The sequence below is a fragment of the Crotalus tigris genome, unplaced genomic scaffold (assembly GCF_016545835.1).
Source record: "Crotalus tigris isolate CLP2741 ecotype Arizona unplaced genomic scaffold, ASM1654583v1 scf7180000017690.20705106771:4171800, whole genome shotgun sequence".
Taxonomy (NCBI): Eukaryota; Metazoa; Chordata; class Lepidosauria; order Squamata; family Viperidae; genus Crotalus; species Crotalus tigris.
The window spans coordinates 965,002-987,283 of NW_024096569.1; the positions used below are offsets into that span (position 1 = coordinate 965,002).

Genomic DNA, 22,282 nt, shown 5'->3' on the forward strand with positions numbered 1-22,282 from the left:
CGAGCTCCCCCCCACCCCCTGCCCATCCACGCCCGCCTCCCACCGGAAGTGGCAGGAATTCCCAGGCTCCACGTGACGCTTGGAATGCGGTGACGTCACCGGGGGGGGGTCCATGCAAAAAAGAAAAAAGAAAAGAAAACAAAAAGAAAAGAAAAAAAAGAAAAAAAAAGTTTCTTTGCCGCGTCCGGATCGGAGAAAGTTGCGGGAGAAAGTTTGGGAGAAAGTAAGTTTTCTCGGCGCGGGCGGGGCACGCGCCGCGATCAGGTGAGGAGGGGGCAGAGAGGGGGGGGGCTCCAGCCTGGCCCATTCAGGGGAGGGTCTTAGGCTAAATTGGGGAGGGGGGCTGCTCCTCTTAGGGGGTCCTCCGCCTTGCTGTAGCTGAGCCCCCCCCTCCGTCTTAAGCCCCCCACCCCCAGCCTGTCCTGAGCCCCCCCCCACTCCCCTGGCACCGGGGGAGCACCGACCACCCCCGAGCACGTGCAGAGTGCTCGACCTCCTCCCCCTCCCACCCCCCCAGTTCCCCACTCTGGGGAAGGCTGCAGCTTGACCCAGCTATGTCGCACTCCAGAGCCCATGCGGCGCCGCCTGGCAGCCCGCCACGCTGGGCGGGCGACAGGTTGGGGAAGGAGCCGGGGAAGTGTTGGGCGGGGGGGGGGAGGCCGAGTGACGTCACGCGCAGGCCGCGGTTAATTGCAACGTGGTTGACTGCTTTAAGAAACTTTAAGCCGGGTGGACTTCAACTCCCAGAATTCCCCAGCCAGCTGTGCTGGCTGGGGAATTCTGGGAGTTGTAGTCCACCCCAAACTCGGATTTACCAAATTAATTCCTTTGCCAGGAAATTTGACGCCCCAAACAGGACCAAACGCTTCCTCCACTGAGTTACAAGGTGGTTCATCTAATGTAGAGGGAACCCTCCCCCCCCCCCAAGCTCGTATGGACTAAACCACGATTTCTGGCTTCTTTGGCTCCTTAAACGCCGGGAATTGTACTTTTGTCAAATCACAGTTCCGGAAAGCGGAGCCTGCAACGTGTGAATCGGTTTTGTGGACTATTTTGATTTGGGGTTGAAGGAAAGGGGGTGCAGGAAAGGGGAGGGGGTTACCCCAGGGGTGCAAAGCCTGTGCGCGAACAGGCGGGATGAGGGGGTTAACCGTGTCTGCAGCTTACTCCCCTGTAACGGATTCCCACGTGGCCTCGTGGCTTCCTGAATTTCTAGGGCAGTGGTGTGTGATGTTTCAATGGGAGGAATTAAGGAGAAAAAGAGGGTTTTCTGTAAGGCAGTCAACTTGGTTGGAACCATGGTTTGTTTCGTTCCTGTAAAAGCTTAGTGTGTTAGTGCTACCGGATCCTTGCAACTTTTTAGTACTGTCCTAATCGTGGTTTGAAAATGGCTTGCCATGAGGTAAAACATGAGCATATGGTTTGTTTACAATTTTATGGCTTACTCTAATACCTTTCTTTCTTTCTTTCTTTCTTTCTTTCTTTCTTTCTTTCTTTCTTTCTTTCTTTCTTTCTTTCTTTCTTTCTTTCTTTCTTTCTTTCTTTCTATATATCTGTACCTCTCTTGCTTCTCTCTCTCCCCAAGTATCTATCCATCTATCCATCCCTCTATCATCTCTATTTCTGTCTGTCCATTTATCATCTATATTTATATCTGTATCTTTTTCTGCCTATCTCTCTCTCATCTGTCTCACCAGCTATCTATCTGTCCATCTGTCTATCATCTCTCTCTATTTCTTTGTCTATCTATTTATCTATCTATTTCTATATCTATCTATCTATCTATCTATCTATCTATCTATCTATCTATCTATCTATTTCTATTTATCTATTTCTACCTTTATTTCTATAATCTATCTATATCTATCTATCTATTTCCATCTATTTCTAGTTGTCTGTCTGTCTGTCTGTCTATCTATTTATCTATTTCTATCTATATCTGTCTATATCTATTTCTGTCTATTTCAATCTATATCTCTTTCTATATATTTCTTTATCTATTTCTATATCTATATCTATATCCATCTATTTCTATCTATATCTATCTATCCATCTATTTCTATCTATCTATTTCTATCTATCTATATCTCTATCCATATATTTCTATCTATTTCAATCTATATCTGTTTCTATATATTTCTATATCTATATCATCTATATCCATCTATTTCTATCTATATCTATCTATCTATCCATCTATTTCTATCTATCTATTTCTATCTATCTATATCTCTATCCATATATTTCTATCTGTTTCAATCTATATCTGTTTCTATATATTTTTATATCTATATCTATATCTATATCATCTATATCCATCTATTTCTATCTATATCTATCTATCCATCTATTTCTATCTATCTATTTCTATCTATCTATCTATATCTCTATCCATCTATTTCTATCTATTTCAATCTATATCTGTTTCTATATATTTCTATATCTATTTCTATATCTATATCATCTACATCCATCTATTTCTATCTATATCTATCTATCTATCCATCCATTTCTATCTATCTATTTCTATCTATCTATTTCTATCTATCTATTTCTATCTATCTATATCTATCCATCTATTTCTATCTATCTATCTATTTCTATTTCTAGTTGTCTATCTCTATTCAATTCCAATTTTGACTCCACATTTTTGCTCTGCCTCCTCTCCCCATCCCCCCCACCCAGCTTCCTTCAGCATGTCCGGCCCCACCTGGCTGCCCCCGAAGCAAGTGGCGGTCCTGGGCCAGCCGGATGTCACCGTATCCTCCCCGGCCGTCTGCAGAGTCCAGAAGAGTTTTGCTTCCGTCCCAGCAGCTCCCAACCCCGCCCACCGAACTCCGGAGACCAATGGGGCAATGGGCTCAGCGGGGGGCCTTTCCCGGGACCAGCCCCCTCCGCCAGGTAATCGTGGAACCCATATTTGGGGAAGGGTCTTCTGCACAAACAAGGGGACCCTCTAGGCACAGCCTGGGCCCCTTGAAGACGGAGGGACTACAACTCCCAGAATTCCTGGAGTTGAAGCCCCACCCCTCTTCGCGTTGAGGAGGGTGGGCAACGCCGCCAGCGGGGGAATTCTGGGAGTTGAAGTCCATCCGGCTTCCAGGGGGCCCAGGTTGGGATCATTGGCTGCTTTTTGCCCCCCTCTCCACTGACTTGCATTCCCAAATGCTCCTCACCACCCCTGCGAGGTAGGCCCCGGATTCTCTTTTATTGGAGAGAGGCTGGGTTGGAAGCAACAGAACCCCCCCCCCAAATAGCCAAGAATGGATCTTCCCCCCCCCCCCCCATTGAACTGCCAGCTTGTAGCTGCGGGAAATGCCCGTCAAAGGAGGCAAAACTTTTCAGCCATCCAAGGCAGGAATTGGACAGACGGATGGATGGACTCTCTTGGGCCTAAAGGACATCCCTGAGTTATGGGAATCATGTCTGTCATGCAACCGGTCGTAAGTTGAGGACTTCCTGTATTCTAAGAGGGGAAAAGGTCCTCTGACTACATTTCCCAGCAGACTTTGCTCCTGGGCAGGCAGGCAGGCCTGGGAGTTATAGTTGACGACCCCTAGAGGAGCCAGCTTCCTCTCCTCTGCCCGGTCCTGAGTTTGAATCTCTGTCCTGCTTCTTCCTCTGCTCCAGGTCCCGCCTCGCTTCCCCAGGACTCTTCTGCAGACTCCCCCTACTCCTCCGTAAGCGAGAGAGGGTCCCGGGGATCCTGGGATAGCGCTACACCTCCCAGCTACACCCTGCAGGTAAGGAGAGCCCGCCTGGCTGGGGGAGGAAGGCCAGTGGAGGTACGGGCAACGGAGGCTGAATGGCTGTTTCTCCCCCACCTGCAGCTCCCAGCAGCCTTGCCGGCACCTAGTGGAACGCTGGGAGTCGTAGTTCGACCAACCAGAACTACGACTCCCAGGATTGCACGAGGCGCCACATTGATTTCAGAGAGGGACCGCTAGCTCTTTGCATTTCCATTAAGTACCGGCATCCTTCTGCGAAAGCCCGGCAGGCCGAGATTCAACAGGCGCAGTCCTTGGGGTGGGGGTGAGGGCAGAGGGTGGCAAAGGTGGGGAGTCACCCCATTACAGAAGCCCAGATCAGTTGGGCACGGATCGGATGGCTTCCTCGATTGGGGAGACACCCCCCTCCCCCCAAAAATAGATTCCCTTTTCCCTCCAGCAGGGAGAGTGTCCGGAGCAGACGCGGGGCCTTCACCCCACCAACATCGATGTCCAGATAGATTCGCTCACCAGCATGTTGGCCGACATGGAGAGCAGCCAGCAGCGTCGGGGCGAACGGGCGGTGAGGAAGCTGGCGGGGGGGGGGGGATTGGAGGATAAAACGGGGTGCCTGTGTGTGTGTGTGTGTGTGTGTGTGTGTGTGTGCGTGTGCCAAATTCTCTACCCAGACGCTGACTGTGTTACCCTTTTTTTTTTTGCAGAACGCGGAATCTGTGCCGTATCCAGCTCTGCAACCGGGCGCCCCTAAGCCCAGCCCGTCCTCGGCTGCCTACAAGCCCACCCTCTCGGGCGGCTTCATGCCCCTTAAGCCCGATGCCAAGACCCTGCCCTATGGAGGCCCACCGGCCTCGGGGTCCCCTTACCCAGCTGTCCCGGTGCTGCCCTGCCAGTACGGCTCAGCCGGCTTGGGGGAGGCCTACGGATACCACCGTGCCCCCAAGCCGTACCCCCAGCCGATGCCCGCCTCATATGCCACGGCGTCCTCCTCAGCCGGGCCCCCCTTCAGCATCCAGGTGAAGGTGGCCAAGCCGGTGGTGGGCTACAACCAGCCCAGGCGCCGGGCGGAGCCGGCCTACGGACCCCCGTCCCCCAAGCTGGGATACGGGGGGAAGCCTCCCACGCAGTACGCCTCGGAACCGGGCTCCCGTGCCCGTCCCCACGACGCCGAGGCTTGGTATCCGGAGCCTCCCTCCTATGGCCAGCGGCCGGGTGAGGGGGAATTCTACGCCGGCCCTGCAGGACAGGGCAGGCTGGAGGTGCCGGGGGGACAGTTCCAGTCTGGATTGGTGAAAGCCGGCAAGGAGGAGTTGACGGCACCCCTGGTTCCTGCCAGCAGTGGGGGGCTGAGGTTTCCCCATCAGGTAACTGTGGGTGCTGGGGATGATGGGGATGTGGAAGGCAGGGTGGGGGTCTTTCTGGGGAAGGGGCCTCCATCCTGTAACGGCACGCAATCCAGATTCCCAGGAGGGAGGGAGGGAGGGGTTGAATTCTAAGAGGAGTTCAGCGAGTTGGTGTGTGAGAATGAGGGTGAAGACAGATCCTCCTCAACAGTTCCCGGAATGTGTGTTTTCGACGGCAAGTACAAAACGATCAAAACTCAGCCCCAAATTTCCGGCTCCAAGCAAGACGGTTGTTACGTGAATCTCTGCAGTGGGTTAAGTTAATGACGGGGTCGCTAAATGAATCCGGCTTACCACACACACACACTGGCTTTGCTCGTTAGAAAGTCGCAAAAGGGGAAATCGCCTGACCCTCGGATCGCCGTGACCGTCGTAAATAGGAGTCGGTTGCCCAGTGTCTGAATTTTGATCACGTAACCACGGGGAGGGGGGATGCTGCGATGGTTGTAAGTGTGAAAAACGGTCCTAAGTCGCTTTTTTTCAGTGGTGGTGTAACTTTGAACGGTCACTAAATGAATTGTTGTAAGTTGAGGACTCGCTATCCAACAGGCCTTGTTGCTTAAATTCTCGAGGAATTGAGAATAGAATAGAATAGAATAGAATAGAATAATAATATAGAATAGAAATTAGAATAGAATAGAATAATAAAATACATAACAAAATAGAATAAAATATAGAATAGAATAGAATAATAAAATACCGAATAAAATAGAAGAAAATAATAAAATACATAAGATTAGAATAAAATACATAATAGAATAGAATAGAATAGAATAGAATAGAATAGAATACATAATAGAATAATAGAATAGAATAAAATACAGAATAGAATAATAAAATACAGAATAGAATAGAATAATAAAATACAGAATAGAATAGAATAATAAAATATAGAATAGAATAAAATAGAATAATAAAATATAGAATAGAATAATAAAATACAGAATAGAATGGAATAGAATAATAAAATAAGTAGCAGAATAGAATAAAATACAGAATAGAATAGAATAATAAAATACAGAATAGAAAGAATAATAAAATATAGAATAGAATAAAATAGAATAATAAAATATAGAATAGAATAATAAAATACAGAATAGAATGGAATAGAATAATAAAATAAGTAGCAGAATAGAATAAAATACAGAATAAAATCGAATAATAAAATACAGAATAGAAGAATAGAATAGAATCGAATAATAAAATAAGTAGCAGAATAGAATAAAATATAGAATAGAATCGAATAATAAAATACAGAATAGAATAGAATCGAATAATAAAATACAGAAGAGAAGAATAGAATCGAATAATAAAATACAGAATAAAATAGCATATAATAATAAAATATATAACAGATGAGAATAAAATACAGAATATAATAGAATAAAATACATAATAGAATAATAAAATGGAATAGAATAGAATAATAAAATATAGAATAGAATAATAAAATACAGAATAGAATAGAACAGAATAATAAAATACAAACTAGACTAGACTAATATCGTTGGAAGGGACCTTAGAGGTCATCTAGTCCAACCCCCTGCTCAGGCAGGAAACCCTATTCCATTTGTAGGCAGAGGACCAGATTGTCTTCTTCTGATGCTCAGGAGCCTTCCCCGCACCCCCATTTTTTTTTTCATGTTCAACCCCGGCGTGGGTGTGTGTGTGTCTGTGTTCACCAGCTGTCCCGCTTAGGGACCGTCCTTCTCCAGTCTCCCCTTCCTTTCCCCGCAGCCCCCCTCGCGCCGCCCGGAAGAGGAGCTGGATCGGCTGACCAAGAAACTGATTTACGACTTGAAGCACCCTCCAACAGCTGAATACTTCGGTGGGTTTCCGGACCTTAAGATTTTGGGGCGTTGTTTTTTTTTTGTTTGTTTGTAACGGAGCCTCCCCACGCAAGAGCAGTCTATCTTGAAAATGCTGCTGCTGGGCGGAATAGCAATGCAGAAGCTCCCCTGGGCTTGTTTTAAGATTCAACCCGGCCTTTTCGTCTCAAAATTGGGGACGGGGGTGGGATGGGGGAGTTAGGGGGGGCCCTGGGTCTTGCTAAGCCTGGAATTTGGGGGACGGTTCTTGTTTTTTTTTTTTTTTTTTTTGATTTTTTTTTTTTTTTAAAAATCGAGCAATCGGTAGCTTTCGAACCCTGGACCCTTTGCAGGCCGCTGCGCTCAGTGTGGGGAGAACGTGGTGGGCGACGGGACGGGCTGCGTGGCCATGGACCAGGTCTTCCACGTCGAGTGCTTCACCTGTGCGACTTGCCACTGCTGCCTGCGGGGGCAGCCGTTCTACGCCATCGACCGCCGGTCGTACTGTGAATCCTGCTATATTGTGAGTAAGGGGTTCGAAAGAGGCTCCGGGGGGCGCCCCACATTTTGGTTCTGTCACTCTGCCTTTTCAAACGTCGCGCCCTCGAAGATGGGTGGACTTCAACTCCCAGAATTCCCCAGTCAGCCAGGGGGATTCTGGGAGCTGAAATCCAGCCATCTTCAAGGCCCTAAGTTTGAAAAACATTGCTGTCTGGAGTCCACCTCTGGTGTCGTAACCTGAGAATGCAGCTTCATGTTCCCGGGATGGTCGGAGTGCATTGTGTCCCAAAATGGCAAGGGGATTTAGATGACTCAAGCAAGCGAGCCAAGCCGGGGAGGCCAAAAGGACTGCAGAATTCTGCAATCTGGGCTAATTTTGAAAAATATTGCTCTAACTCAGTGGTTCTCCACCTGTGGGTTGGGACCCCATTTGGGGTCGAGCGACCATTTCACGGGGGTCGCCAAACAACGCAGTCCGCCATTTTTTCCCCTTTTCCTTAGCTGTGCTACTCCCTTTTATTCTATTGGCTTTTGAAAGCCAATAGAATAGACTCTCTTGAATAGAGTCTAATTCTATTGGCTTTCAAAAGCCAATAGGAATTGTCCAGGCTGTCTCTGCCCTGCTGAGCCCGCCAAAAGTCCCATTCTGCAAACGGTGCTGCACCAGTTGAGTAGTCCTCGACTTACGAACGGTTGGGGGGTCCCAGCATTAAAAAGATTGAGAACCACTGCTCTAACTTTTGGGACGTGGACGCCCTCTGGTGTCATAATCTGAGAATGCAGCTGCATGTTCCCAGGAGGGCCAAATCATCTCGTGTCTCAAAAAGACAGGGGAATATAGATGACTCAAGCAAGCGAGCCCAGTCGCAGGGGCCTAAAGGATTGCAGAATTCTGCCATCTGCCGATCAAGCCTCGAAGACTTGAACCAGTGATAAAAAAAAATTGGCAAGAGAGAGGAGAGGATTCATTTTAATATATATATATATTTCTCTGACGCCCGCTCTCTGGCCAGGTGACTCTGGAGAAATGTTCCATGTGCTCCAAGCCCATCATGGACCGGATCCTGCGGGCGATGGGTAAAGCTTACCACCCTCAGTGCTTCATCTGTGTGGTCTGCCACCGCTGCCTGGACGGGATCCCTTTCACCGTGGATGCCACCAGCCAGATCCACTGCATTGAAGATTTCCATCGGTGAGACTGGGGGGGGGGGGCTGGATTCCTGTTCGACCTTCTTTCGGAGTTCCAAAAGAAAATAATAATAGCAATAATAATGGTAATAATAATAGTAGTAATAGTAATAATAATAATAAATTATTATTAAGTTGGAAGGGACCTTGGGGGTCATCTAGTCCAACCCCCTGCTCAGGCAGGAAACCCTATACCATTTCTGACTACTACTACTACTACTACTACTAATAATAATAATAATAATAATTGTAACGATAACAACAAGTTGGAAGGGACCTTGGGGGTCATCTAGTCCAACCCCCTGCTCAGGCAGGAAACCCTATACCATTTCAGAATAATAAAAATAATAATTTAAAAAAACGTTGGAAGGGACCTTGGAGGTCATCTAATCTGACCTCCTGCTCAGGCAGGAAACCCTATACCATTTCTTCTACTACTACTACTACTACTACTACTAATAATAATAATAATAATAATAATAATTGTAACAATAACAACAATAAAGTTGGAAGGGACCTTGGAGGTCATTTAGTCCAACCCCCTGCTCAGGCAGGAAACCCGGTCTATACCATTTCAGATCCATACTACAAGTCCCATCCTCCGTACTACAGGTAGTCCTCAATGATCGCGCTTGAGCCCAAAATTTCTGTTGCCAGATGAAAAATTTGCCGAGTTTCGTCCCAATTGCAGACCTTTTTTTTTCCCCGCCACCGTTCTTAAGTGAATCACTGTAGTGAGTAATGCCGTCGTTAAACGAATCCAGCTTCTTTCGTGGACTTTGCTGGTCAGAAAATCACCAAAGGGGGATCCCGTGACCCTTAGAGGCTGCGACCGTCGTAAATAGGAGTCGGTGGCCCAGCCTCTGAATTTTGATCACGTGACCATGGGGGGGGGAACACTGCGACGGTCGTTAAGTGAAAAACGGTCATCAGTCCCTTTTTACAGGGCCGCGGTAACTTTGAATGGTCAATAAGTGGACCGTCGTGAGTTGAGGACTGCCTATACCGCTGTACGGAGTCTGTACTACAAGTCCCATCCTCCCCTACCAGCAAGGCAGGAGAGGCGGGGATCCCGAGGCCCCCCAAATCTCGGAGAGGGCAAGACCAACATCATGTTTCTTCCTGATTCCCACCCCCCCCCCCTTAGAAAATTTAGCCCCTGATGTTCTGTGTGCGGAGATGCCATTATGGCCGTACTACAAGACCCATCCTCCCCAGCCAGCAAAGGCAGAAGAGGCGGGGATCCCGAGGCCCCCAAAATCTGGGGAAAAGGGGCAGGGCCAACATCATCCTGATTCCTGCTCCCCCCCCCGGGAAATTTACTCCCCCAACGTTTTTTGCGTGTGCTGTACTACAAGTCCCATCCCCCCCAGCCAGCAAAGGCGGGACAGGCGGGGATCCCGAGGCCCCAAAAATCTGGGGAGAAAGGGCAGGGCCAACTTTTCATGTCTCTTCCTGATTCCCGCCCCCCCCCCCTTAGGAAATTTGCCCCCCGCTGTTCCGTGTGCGCGGAGGCCATCATGCCCGAACCGGGCCAGGAGGAGACAGTGCGAATTGTGGCCCTGGACCGCAGCTTCCATATCGGATGCTACAAGTGCGAGGTGAGCAACGGCGGAGGGGGACGGGGAAAGGGGGCTGCCCTCGGTTCCAGGGAGGGGCGCCCGCCAGCAGGGGCAGAGGGGAGGGCACGGGGGGAGCTAGACGGGTGGGGGTTGCAGTGCTGGAGGCGGTGGAGAAAAGATTGGTTGAGGGTCTGCTGCTGAAGCAGAGGGTTGGACTAGATGACCTCTGAGGTTGTTTGAAGCCTAGGATTCTATGATTAATCTATCCTATCTATCTATCTATCTATCTATCTATCTATCTATCTATCTATCTATCTATCACCTATCTATCTATCTTATCTCTATTACGTATCTATTTATCTATTTTATCTCTATCACCTATCTATCTATCTCTATCACCTATCTATCTACCTACCTACCTACCTACCTATCTATCTATCTATCTATCTATCTATCTATCTATCTATCTATCTATCTTATCTCTATCACCTATCTGTCTGTCTGTCTGTCTATCTATTTCTATCACCTATCTATCTATCCATCTTATCTCTTTATCATCTACCTACCTGCATACCTATCTATATTATCTCTTTATCATGTATGATATCTATCTCTTATCTCTTTAGCATCTATCTATATACCTACCTACCTACCCACCTATCTCTATTATCTCTTTATCATGTATGCTACCTACCTACCTACCTATCTACCTATCTATCTATCTATCTATCTTTTATCTATCAATCATCTATCTATATCAGTGGTGGTGAACCTGTGGCACGGGTGCCAGAGGCGGCACTCAGAGCCCTCTCTCTGGGCACGCGCACCGTCGCCCCAGTCCTAGGCCTTCAGCTGGGTTTTATGAAACCTTTTCGCTTTAGGCCTCTGCCGCCGTGTACAAAAAAAAAAAAAAAGTTCAATCAGTCAATTTCAACTTCTCGCGGGGGGAAAAAAAGATCTTGCAAAGTTGGAATTGATTGATTGAACTTTTTAGTCCCACCCAGTCTGCCGTTATCACCGCAGCCACGCCCACCCAATGGGCCACACCCACCAATGGGCCACACCCACCCGGCACCCGCCGATGCATGTGGGTTTTGGGTTGCGGTTTGGGCACTCGGTCTCTAAAAGGTTCGCCATCACTGATCTATAGCTATTATCTCTTTATCATGTATCTTATCTATCTATCTATCTATCTATCTATCTATCTATCTATCTATATCTATCTATATCTATATCTCCCTATCTATCTATCTATCTGTCATGGTTCCGACTAATGAAACACTTCAAAGAACTTCCAGGCATGTTTATCCTAAAGCCTTTATTACCAGTGTTACAAATTGACGGCACATCATGGAGGTTTATGCCAGAATCTGAATTCCTCTTGCTGGCATCTCACTTTTCTTGCTAAACCCCTCCCTTATCTTCCAGTCACAAGTCACATCTTCCAATTAGCCCAGAGGGCAGAGATTCACTTCGGTTCCTTTTCCTGGGCTTATGTTATTTCCCCTCCCTTTCCTCTGTCATCTGAATTAACTCTTAAAATACCAGACAGTTCTGCATATTTTGTCAAAGCAAGAAGATTCAGTATTAGCAGCGTTGACACTATCTATCTGTCTATCATCTTATCTATCTATCTATCATCTTATCTATCTATCATCTATCTGTCTATCATCTATCTATCTATCATCTATCTGTCTATCATCTATCTATCATCTGTCTTCTATCATGTAGCTATCTATCTATCTATCATCTATCTATCTATATTCTATCTCTATCATCTATTTATCTATATCTATCTCTATCATCTATATTCTATCTTCCATCTATTATCTATCTATCCATCTCTATCATCTATCTATCTATCATTTTTCTATCATCTATATATCTATCAATCTATCATCTATCTATCTGTCATCTATCTATCTATCATCTATCTATCATCTATCTCTATCATCTATATTCTATCATCTATCTTCCATCTATGTATCTATCTATCTATCCATCTCTATCATCTATCTATCTATCATGTATCTATCATCTATATCTATATCTATCAATCTATCATCTATCTATCTATCATCTATCTATCTATCGTCTATCTATCATCTATCATCTATCATCTATCTATCTATCATCTGTCTATCATCTATCTATCTATCATCTTATCTATCTATCTATCTATCTACCATCTATCTATCTATCTATCTATCTATCTATCTATCTATCTATCTATCTATCTATCTATCTCTTTAGATGTCTAAGAAAAGATTGGACAGCCCTTTGTCTGAAATGGCACAAACAGATCTGCCGGACAAGGGGCTGGACTAGAAGACCTCTGTGGTCCCATCCAGCCCAAGAATTCTGTGACTTTGAGAGGGCGGGACCCCTCGGGGGGGGGGAAGCACCCCTAATGGTTGCATCCGGTTTTCCTTTCCCTCTCTTCCTCCCCCCCCCCCCCCGCAGGAGTGTGATATCCTCCTCTCCTCCGAAGGGGAGGGGCGCGGCTGCTATCCGCTGGACGGCCATATCCTCTGCAAGAACTGCAGCGCCCGGCGGATTCAAGACCTCTCCTCCGATATCACCACCGACTGCTGATGGGGGTGGTGGTCCCCAGCCTCTTCCCCCCGGGTGGGTGGGGGGCTTCGCGGGCTGCTCGGCTTTGTGGCCCCCTTTCTGGGGTGCAAAGAGCTCGCTGCTCTTTTTTGCAGCGTTGGTCAATTCTGGGCACCTTGAAGATGGGCGGAGTTCAACTCCCAGAATTCCCCAGCCAGCCAAGCTGGCTGGGGAATTCTGGGAGTTGAACTCCGCCCATCTTCAAGGCGCCCAGAATTGACCGGCCCTGATCTGCGTGGCCTTTCTCTGTCATTTTAGCCCAGTGGTTCTCAACCTTTTGAATGCCGCGACCCCCAACCGGTCGTAAGTCGAGGACTACTCAACCGGTCGTAAGTCGAGGACTACTCAACGGGTGCAGCACCGTTTGCAGAAGGGGACTTTTGGCGGGCTCAGCAGGGCAGAGACAGCCTGGACAATTCCTATGGGCTTTGGAAAGCCAATAGAATTAGACTCTATTCAAGAGAGTCTCTTCTATTGGCTTTCAAAAGCCAATAGAATAAAAGGGAGGAGCACAGCGAAGGAAAAGGGGGGGGGGAAATGGCGGACTGTGTTGTTTGGCGACCCCCGTGAAATGGTCGTTCGACCCCAAATGGGGTCCCGACTCACAGGTGGAGAACCCCTGTTTTAGCAACTTCTCAAATTGGGAAGGGGGTTTAGAAAGGTATCTTAGCCCCTCGGCTCGGCAAGGACCCCCCCAACTGAGATTTCCGTCCATCCTCCACTTTGTGGCGGATTACGACGCCCATCATCCTGACCGGGCCGAGTTGGAACCTCCTCTTTGTCCCAAATGTATTTGAATGGAGTCCCGCACCCATAAGGCTTGAAAACTCCCCTACCCATAAGCTGGTCTTATCTGAATAAATTGGGGCTGGGGGCTATTTCCTCTCTATTCCCCCCCCCACACTCCTCCTACGAGCACAAATCTTCCCCTGTTGAACTTTTGCCTGTCTCCCCCTTTTACGAAGCAAAAGATTTTTTTTAAATGTTCTCTTTTTTTAAAAAAAAATAGACTTCGACTTTCTTCTTCTCCAGCCTGCCTTGTTTTTATTATTATTTTTAATCAATGATAATGTTGGGCCGCGGGTGTTTTTTGAAAATGGAATTAAAGAGGTGCCCCTTTGCATTCTCTGTTTGCTGTCTCATTTATATTATATTATATATATTTTATTATATTATATTTGGGGGGGGATTGAGTTTGGCTGGGTTTCTCTATGGCACTTTTAAGACGTCTGGGACTTCGACTCCCAGAATTCCACAGCCATCATGGCTGGCTGGGGAATTCTGGGAGTCGAAGTCCAAGCGTGACGGTGGAGAAATTCTGGGAGTTGAAGTCCAGGCATGACGGCTGAGGAATTCTGGGAATTGAAGTCCAGGCATGACGGCTGAGGAATTCTGGGAGTTGAAATCCAGGCGTGACAGCTGAGGAATTCTGGGAATCAAAGTCCAGGTGTGATGCCTGAGGAATTCTGGGAGTCGAAGTCCAGGCGTGATGGCTGAGGAATTCTGGGAGTCGAAGTCCAGGCATGACGGCTGAGGAATTCTGGGAGTTGAAGTCCAAGCGTGACAGCTGAGGAATTCTGGGAGTTGAAGTCCAAGCCTGACAACTGAGGAATTCTGGGAGTTGAAGTCCAGGCATGACAGCTGAGGAATTCTGGGAGTTGAAGTCCAAGTGTGACGGCTGAGGAATTCTGGGAATTGAAGTCCAAGCGTGACGGCTAAGGAATTCTGGGAGTTGAAATCCAGGCACGATGCCTGAGGAATTCTGGGAATCAAAGTCCAGGCGTGACGGCTGAGGAATTCTGGGAGTTGAAATCCAGGTACGATGCCTGAGGAATTCTGGGAATCAACGTCCAGGTGTGATGGTTGAGGACTTCTGGGAGTTGATCCAGGCATGCTACCTGGGGAATTTTGGAATTAAAGTCCACAAATGCTAGCTGGGAATTCTGGGACTTGAAATCCAGTCCTGCTGGCTGAGGAATTCTGGGAGTCGAAGTCTGTGAATCCTGGCTGAGGAATCCTGGGAGTTGAAGTCCAGAGATCTTAAAAGTTGCTAAGGCTGAGAAATCCTGGTTTTCTGATCTTGGCAGTGGTGCCCTTCCTCCTCCTCCTCCTCCTCCTCCTCCCCCCCCCCCCGAGTCGGCCTGGGGCGCACTCACGAGCCCTGCCCGCCCTGAGCGAGCCTTTGCAAGGCTTCTTGGCTGAACTCCATGCAGTGCCAGTCAAAGGACTGGGTGGTGTCCTCGGCTCCGAGCCGCAGGTACAAATTCTTCGCCCGCTGGTTCCCTTCCATGGTGCTAAATTTCATCCCGGTGCAGCCGGCGGCGAGCGCAATCTGCCAGGCGGGAAAAAAAAACAGGCTATAAGCGTCTAGATTCGTATCCGGCACCCCGCTTCCCACGGTGCATCCGTGCACTAAGGAAACTGGCTCCTCCCACCCTCTTCCCCGGCTGGTAGACTGCCACTGAAGCTACAGGCTTGGCCATCCTCATCTGACCCGACAGGACAGGTCGTCCTCGACTTACGACGAATCCCTCAGTGACCAGGTCATCCTCACTTACAGCCCCAGCGGAGCCCAACATTTCTGTCGCTAAGTGGGACGGTGGCGAAGCGAGTTTTTGCCCCGTTTTACGACCTTCCCTGCCACCGTTGTTAAGTGAATCACTTCAGTCGTTAAGTGAGTCACATGGTTGTGAAGTGAACCCGGCTTCCCCCCCCCCCGTTGACTCTGCTCGTCCGAAGTTCGCAAAAGGGGATCAGGTGACAGGGCGACCGTCATAAATGCGAGTCGGTGGCTGAGCGTCTGGATTTTGATCATGGGGAGGCTGCAACCGTCGTAAGTGTGGGGAAACGGTTACTTTTTTCAGTGGTGGTATAACTTTGAATGGTCACTAAATGAAGCATCGTAAGTCGAGGACTGCTTGTAGCTGCCTTTCCGGAGAAAGAGACGACAATTCCTCATTTGGGGAAGTCCGGAAAAGACACAATGCCAGCATTCGGAACTTACTTCGGCAAGTTTGATCAGCATCTGCTTTCCGATTCCTTTATCTGGGAGAAGAAACCACAGGGAAGTCAGTGTGTTGCACCCATCATTCAATGCCAATTAGATTTAATAATAATAATAATGATAATGATGATAATGATAATGATAATATAATAATAATGATAATGATAATAATTCCCCAGCCAGCATGTTTTAAGATGGGGGACTCCAACTCCCAGAATCCCCCAGCCAGCATGTTTTAAGATGGGGGACTTCAACTCCCAGAATCCCCCAGCCAGCCTGTTTTAAGATGGGGGACTTCAACTCCCAGAATCCCCCAGCCAGCATGTTTTAAGCTGGGGGACTTTAACTCCCAGAATCCCCCAGCCAGCATGTTTTAAGCTGGGGGACTTCAACTCCCAGAATCCCCCAGCCAGCATGTTTTAAAATGGGGGACTTCAAAACTCCCAGAATCCCCCAGCCAGCATGTTTTAAAATGGGGGACTTCAACTCCCAGAATCCCCCAGCCAGCATGTTTTAAAATGGGGGACTTCAAAACTCCCAGAATCCCCCAACCAGCATGTTTTAAGATGGGGGACTTCAACTCCCAGAATCCCCCAGCCAGCATGTTTTAAGATGGATGGACTTCCACTCCCAGAATCCCCCAGCCAGCCATGCTTTAAGATGGGCAAGTTCAACCCGATATTTTTACCTACCGCGAAATTCCGGCACCACGTATAGATTTTCCAAATATATCTTCTTTCCGTGGTTGACGCAATAGGCCTTATAGTACAAGGCGTAGCCAATCGGACGCCCTGCGTGGGCGGCAAAAGCGATGATTGACGCATTTATCATGTGGCACATTTACCTCACATTTCGATAAAAACACAAAAGAGTTCAAATACAAAATGTGAAATATTTTGGGAGTCAAATAATGCAACTGGCTCACAGCAGAAGCCGACATTCTGCATTCACTTGGGTGTGTGTTTGTGTGTGTGTGTATGTGTTTGTGTCTGTAAAAACAGGTACAAGTGGTCCTCGACTTACGACAGTTGAGCCCGAAAATTCTGTTGCTAAGCAAGACAGTTGTTAAGTGAGTTTTATCCCATTTTACGGCTATTCTTGGCATGGTTGTTAAGTGAATCACTGCAGTCATTGAGTTCGAAACACAGTTGTTAAGTGAATCTGGCTTCCCCCATTGACTTTGCTTTTTCAGAGGGTCGCAAAAGGGGATCACGTGACCCCAGGACACCGTCATAAATACGAGCCAAGTGTCTGAGCTTTGATCACGTGACCACGGGGATGCTGCCACAGTCGTAAGTGTGAAAAACGGTCATAAGTCACACTTATGCTGTTGTAACTTCGAAACGGTCACTAAATGAACTGTTGTAAGTCGAGGATTAACGAAGAGTGCAAAAACTTTGAACACAAGTGACCCGCGGTGTGTAATCTCACTCCATTTTGGTAGCTGTTCTTGGGTCACACAATATTTCATTTTACCTCACAATAAATGCATGTAATGAAGATGAGCTTAAGATGGGACTTCCGTTTTTTTTTTTTGTTTTTGCGCTGTAGCGCATGGCCGCGGGATTACGGAGCTCCGCGCCCAACGGCTGATTTCGTCCTGCTGGGGGACCCTAAATGGGGCTAAAGTCGCCCAGGAGAGGCGGTAAATAATGAGGGGTGCCCCAATGATCACGGAACGACGACGGTCCTTCCGTTCGATCTGGGGGGAAGTCCTCTAACCCAGTGGTTCTCAACCTTTTTAATGCCGCGACCCCCAACCGGTCGTAAGTCGAGGACTACTCAACTGGTGCAGCACCGTTTGTAGAATGGGACTTTTGGCGGGCTCAGCAGGGCAAAGACAGCCTGGACAATTCCTATTGGCTTTGGAAAGCCAATAGAATTAGACTCTATTCAAAAGAGTCTAATTCTATTGGCTTTCAAAAGCCAATAGAATAAAAGGGAGTAGCACAGCTAAGGAAAAGGGGAAAAAAAATGGCGGACTGCGTTGTTTGGCGACCCCCGTGAAATGGTCGTTCGACCCCAAATGGGGTCCTGACCCACAGGTTGAGAACCGCTGCTCTAACCTGACAATTATATTTTTTTAAGGTTGAAGAATACTATTGGGAGAACGGAAGATCAAAGAAATATACTAATTAATATACTAATTATGGAAGTACAAAAATTAATTATTATTGATTGTTAATTAACTACCATTGTTTTTTTTTAAATTTATGAACCAAGACAACACGCTGTAAAGTAGGCACTAGGGATTGTTATTGTAAAAAATCAATAAAACATTTCTAAAGAAAAAAGAAGAAGAAGAAGAGCTTAAGATGGATGCATTGACGCGTTTTCAGTCTTCAAAGTTTTACAAGTCTTGGGCGGGCAGATATTAGTGGGGGGTGGGGAAAAATACAGCCTGGCTTTTACCTTGCTTAGAGGGGTCTTCCGGGGGCAATTCAGCCATTAGACACTTGAAGAAGGGATCTGGGCCAAAGCCGTCTGCTTTCAGATCTGGGAGAGGGAGGATGAGGAGAAAGGAGGAAGGAAGGAAGGAAGAACGAAAGAAGGAAGGAAGGAAAAAAGGAAGGAAGAAGGAGGAGGTGATGGAAGAAGAGATGGAGAAGGAGAATTAGGGGAAGGACAAGGAAGGAAGGAAGAACGAAAGAAAGAAGGAAGGAAGGAAGGAAGGAAGGAAGGAAGGAAGGAAGGAGGAAGAAAGGAGGAGAAGGTGATGGAAGAAGAGAGGAAGAAGGAGAATTAGGGGAAGGACAAGGAAGGAAGGAAGGAAAAAAGGGAGGAGGTGATGGAAGAAGAGATGGAGAAGGAGAATTAGGGGAAGGACAAGGAAGGAAGGAAGAACGAAAGAAAGAAGGAAGGAAGGAAGGAAGGAAGGAAGGAAGGAAGGAAGGAGGAAGAAAGGAGGAGAAGGTGATGGAAGAAGAGAGGAAGAAGGAGAATTAGGGGAAGGACAAGGAAGGAAGGAAGGAAAAAAGGGAGGAGGTGATGGAAGAAGAGATGGAGAAGGAGAATTAGGGGAAGGACAAGGAAGGAAGGAAGAACAAAAGAAGGAAGAACGAAAGAAAGAAGGAAGGAAGGAAGGAAAAAAGGAAGGAAGAAGGAGGAGGATGGAAGAAGAGGGAGAAGGAGAATTAGGGGAAGGACAAGGAAGGAAGGAAGAACAAAAGAAAAGGAAGGAAGGAAAGAAAAAAGGAAGAAAGGAGGAGGAGGTGATGGAAGAAGAGATGGAGAAGGAGAATTAGGGGAAGGACAAGGAAGGAAGGAAGAACAAAAGAAGGAAGAACGAAAGAAAGAAGGAAGGAAGGAAGGAAAAAAGGAAGGAAGAAGGAGGAGGATGGAAGAAGAGGGAGAAGGAGAATTAGGGGAAGGACAAGGAAGGAAGGAAGAACGAAAGAAAGAAGGAAGAAAGGAAGGAAGGAAGGAAAAAAGGAAGGAGGAAGTGATGGAAAAAGAAGGAGAATTAGGGGAAGGACAAGGAAGGAAGGAAGAACGAAAGAAAAGGAAGGAAGGAAAGAAAAAAGGAAGAAAGGAGGAGGAGGTGATGGAAGAAGAGAGGGAGAAGGAGAATTAGGGGAAGGACAAGGAAGAAAGGATGAAGAGGAAGAATGGAGGAAAAAAGGTGGAGGAAGAAAATTTGGAGGCAGAGGGAAAGAAATGAGGAGGAAGTGTAAGAAGAAGAGACGGAGAAGGAGAATTTGGAGGAAAAACGGAGGAGGAAGAAGAAGGAAGGAAGGAAGCAGAAGGAAGAATGGAGGAAGAAAAGCGGAGTAACCGCATGAGGAAGAATAGGAGGAAGAGAGGTGTAAGGACAAGAAGAGATGGATAAAGAGGAGGAGGAGGACGAGGAAGAAAGGAGAAGAATGAAGGAAGAAAAGTGGTGGAAGAAGAAATGGAGAAGGAGAATTAGGAGGGGGAGGACAAGGAAGAAAGGAGGGGGAAGAGGAAGAGGAGAAAGAAAGGGGAAAAAAAAAAATTAGGAGGAGGAGGGATAGAGAAGTAAAAAGATGAGGACAATTAGGCGGAAAAGGAGAAGGGATGGAGGAGGGGGAAGGGAAAGAAGGAAGAAAGAAAGGAGGAAAATTCGGAGGAGGAGCAAGAGAAGGAGGAGGAAGAAGAAGAAAGGAGGAGAGATGGAGGAAGAGGAGGAGGAAGAAGAAGAACAGAAACAAACCCTGATTCAGAATTCCGCCTTCGTTGCTCAAAGAAAGCCACCCCAATCCGGGCTGTCCTCCGCCAGCTCCTTCGTTCCCCTCGGCTGGACACGGGTGCCCCCAGTGGCCAAGGGACGCCCCCTGGGCGCTCTGCCCGCATTCCAGCCGGGCAGCGTCCGCCCTGCCCTCCACCCACTGCCCAAATTCCAGAAAAGTTGCCCGCCAGCCTCCAGCCTCACCCGCCTGGCGTTCCCGGGAAGGGGGGGGAGGGCACCTGGCATTTCAACACACCCCCCCCCCAAAAAAAGTCTCCAATTCCTTACCTTCGGCGCTGATTGTGACCTCCTGCAATAAGTTGTGATAGTCAGCAATGTCCTGGGGGGACGGGGGGGGGGAGAGTAAATAGAGAGGCCGTTATGGGGGGACGGGGATACCGTACCCCCAAATCCCAACCTTGTCCAGATCCACAAATGCAGCAGAGAGGTGAGAGGGGGGGAAGATACAATAAGGAGGTCCTCAAGTTACGACTTGGTTTAGTGGCCGTTGGGAAGGCACAAGGGCCCCGGGGGGGGGGAAGTGACTTTGGGCCGGTTTTCACATCTGCAGCATCCCCCCCACACACACACCCCGGTCAGGACTCGGATTTATGACGGTCGCAGTGTCCCAGGGGGGCTTCCTTCCTACTCCTTCCTTCTTCCCTTCCTTCCTTCCTACCCTTTCCTTCCTTTCTTCCTTGCTTCTTCCTTCTTTCCTTCCTTCTCCTTTATTCTTCCTTCCTTCTTACTTCCTACTCCTTCCTTCTTCCCTTCCTTTTCTTTCCTTCCTACTCCTTTATTCTTCCTTCCTTCCTTCTTACTTCCAACTCCTTCCTTCTTCCTTTCCCTTCCTTTTTCCTTCCTAGTCCTTGCTTCTTTCCTTCCGTCCTTTCTTCTTCCTTCTTCCCCTCCTTCCTACCGATCTATTCCTTCCTTCCTACTCCTTCTTCTCTTCCTTTCCTTCCTACCCTTTCCTTCCTTGCTTCTTCCTTCTTTCTTTCCTACTCATTTCTTTCCATCCTACTCCTTTATTCTTCCTTCCTTCATTCTTACTTCCTACTCATTCCTTCTTCCTTTCCTTTCCTTCCTTCCTTTTTCCTTCCTAGTCCTTCCTTCTTTCCTTCCTTCCTTCCTACCTACTTTCCTTCCTTCCTACCTACCTTCTTTCCTTCCTACCTACTCTTTCCTTCCTTCCTACTCCTTTCTTCTGCCTTCCTTCTTCCTTCCTAGTCCTTTCTTCTTTCTTTCTTCCTTCCTTCCTCCCTCCCTCCCTCCCTTTCCTTCATTTTTCCTTCCTAGTCCTTCTTCCTTTCCTTCCTTCCTACCCTTTCCTTCCTTCCTTCCTACCTACTCTTTCCTTCCTTCCTACTCCTTTCTTCCTTCCTTCCTTCCTTCCTTCCTTCCTTCCTTCCTTCCTTCCTTCCTTCCTTCCTCCCTCCCTCCCTCCCTTTCTCCCTCCCTCCCTTTCCTTCATTTTTCCTTTCTTGTCCTTCCTTCTTCCTTTCCTTCCTTCCATCCTACCTACTCTTTCCTTCCTTCCTACTCCTTTCTTCTTCCTTCCTTCCTCCCTCCCTCCCTTCCTTTCCTTCATTTTTCCTTCCTAGTCCTTCCTTCTTCCTTTCCTCCCTCCCTCCCTCCCTCCCTCCCTTCTTTCCTTCCTTCCTGATTCAGCCCTTTCTCACCTTGATGAAGCTCATGAGCAGGTCACAGTCGCTGCTGCAGGCCGGCCGGATGAGACACGCCATCGTTCAGGCCAGGGTGTAGCTCCGAAGTCACACACCCCCCCCCCGGGAAACCAGAGGGCCACTTTTATCTCCTCCTGCCCTGCCCTGCCCTGCCCTGTGGGCGGCTGCAGAGGGCCGGGCAGGGCCGGGTGCCAATCACGCGGAGAAGTGGGGGGGGGGCATCGCCCTTTCCCCCCTGCAGGTGCGGCCGGGACGCTTCACGGATTTTTATTAGCTTTTGATCCTGCCTGGAGCACTTTATGACCCACGCGTTATATACGTGTCGGTGAAAACTTCAGAATTAATCGTAAAAGGGATAAAAAGGACTGAGCAGGCAGGGAGTCCTCGCCTTACGACGACCATTCAGCCCCGAACCTCTGTGCCAGTTGTGCCTGCAGGGGGAAAAACAAACGACAATAAAGGTTATCTAATCTAATGCAAGCGAGGAATTTGTTAAGCGGGGGTGTTTGGGTCCCGTTTTGCGACTTTTCTCGCCACCGCGCTTTAAAGAGAACCCCTGCGGTTGTTAAGGGAGTAACACGGTCGTTAAGCGAATCCGGCTTTC

General features: G+C 47.9%; 2 protein-coding genes across 4 annotated transcripts; one reads left to right on the forward strand and one right to left on the reverse strand.

Moving 5' to 3' along the window:
* Positions 1-66: 66 nt before the first annotated feature.
* On the forward strand, positions 67-12,920 carry TRIP6 (thyroid hormone receptor interactor 6). Of its 3 annotated transcripts, none has more exons than XM_039337926.1 (10): positions 67-223; positions 2,686-2,901; positions 3,631-3,743; positions 4,150-4,290; positions 4,430-5,089; positions 6,866-6,956; positions 7,290-7,459; positions 8,451-8,629; positions 10,106-10,226; positions 12,651-12,920. In XM_039337926.1, the coding sequence occupies exons 2-10, from the start codon at positions 2,697-2,699 to the stop codon at positions 12,780-12,782; spliced, it is 1,812 nt and encodes a 603-aa protein (XP_039193860.1). In that variant the 5' UTR covers positions 67-223; positions 2,686-2,696; the 3' UTR covers positions 12,783-12,920. The 3 variants fall into 3 exon arrangements, with proteins under 3 accessions (XP_039193860.1, XP_039193862.1, XP_039193861.1); XM_039337928.1 differs by having other exon boundaries at positions 68-223; positions 4,171-4,290; XM_039337927.1 differs by having other exon boundaries at positions 70-223; positions 4,168-4,290; positions 12,651-12,788.
* Positions 12,921-14,558: 1,638 nt separating this feature from the next.
* On the reverse strand, positions 14,559-21,979 carry LOC120305713 (thialysine N-epsilon-acetyltransferase-like). The gene is made up of 6 exons (XM_039337937.1): positions 21,676-21,979; positions 20,282-20,333; positions 18,217-18,300; positions 16,497-16,595; positions 15,805-15,845; positions 14,559-15,132 (listed from the first exon to the last, which is right to left on the reverse strand). The coding sequence occupies exons 1-6, from the start codon at positions 21,736-21,738 to the stop codon at positions 14,953-14,955; spliced, it is 519 nt and encodes a 172-aa protein (XP_039193871.1). The 5' UTR covers positions 21,739-21,979; the 3' UTR covers positions 14,559-14,952.
* Between the last annotated feature and the right edge of the window lie 303 nt (positions 21,980-22,282).

What these genes read in the sequence shown, in the direction of transcription:
- TRIP6 (XM_039337926.1), top strand. Translation starts at nt 2,697, where the DNA reads ATGTCCGGCCCCACCTGGCTGCCCCCGAAGCAAGTGGCGGTCCTGGGC. An exon ending in GGACCAGCCCCCTCCGCCAG is followed by an intron (nt 2,902 to 3,630) that starts GTAATCGTGGAA and finishes CCTCTGCTCCAG; the next exon opens with GTCCCGCCTCGCTTCCCCAG. An exon ending in AGCGTCGGGGCGAACGGGCG is followed by an intron (nt 4,291 to 4,429) that starts GTGAGGAAGCTG and finishes TTTTTTTTGCAG; the next exon opens with AACGCGGAATCTGTGCCGTA.
- LOC120305713 (XM_039337937.1), bottom strand. Translation starts at nt 21,738, where the DNA reads ATGGCGTGTCTCATCCGGCCGGCCTGCAGCAGCGACTGTGACCTGCTC. An exon ending in GGAAGACCCCTCTAAGCAAG is followed by an intron (nt 16,596 to 18,216) that starts GTAAAAGCCAGG and finishes CCGCCCACGCAG; the next exon opens with GGCGTCCGATTGGCTACGCC. An exon ending in CGTGGTGCCGGAATTTCGCG is followed by an intron (nt 15,846 to 16,496) that starts GTAGGTAAAAAT and finishes TTCTTCTCCCAG; the next exon opens with ATAAAGGAATCGGAAAGCAG.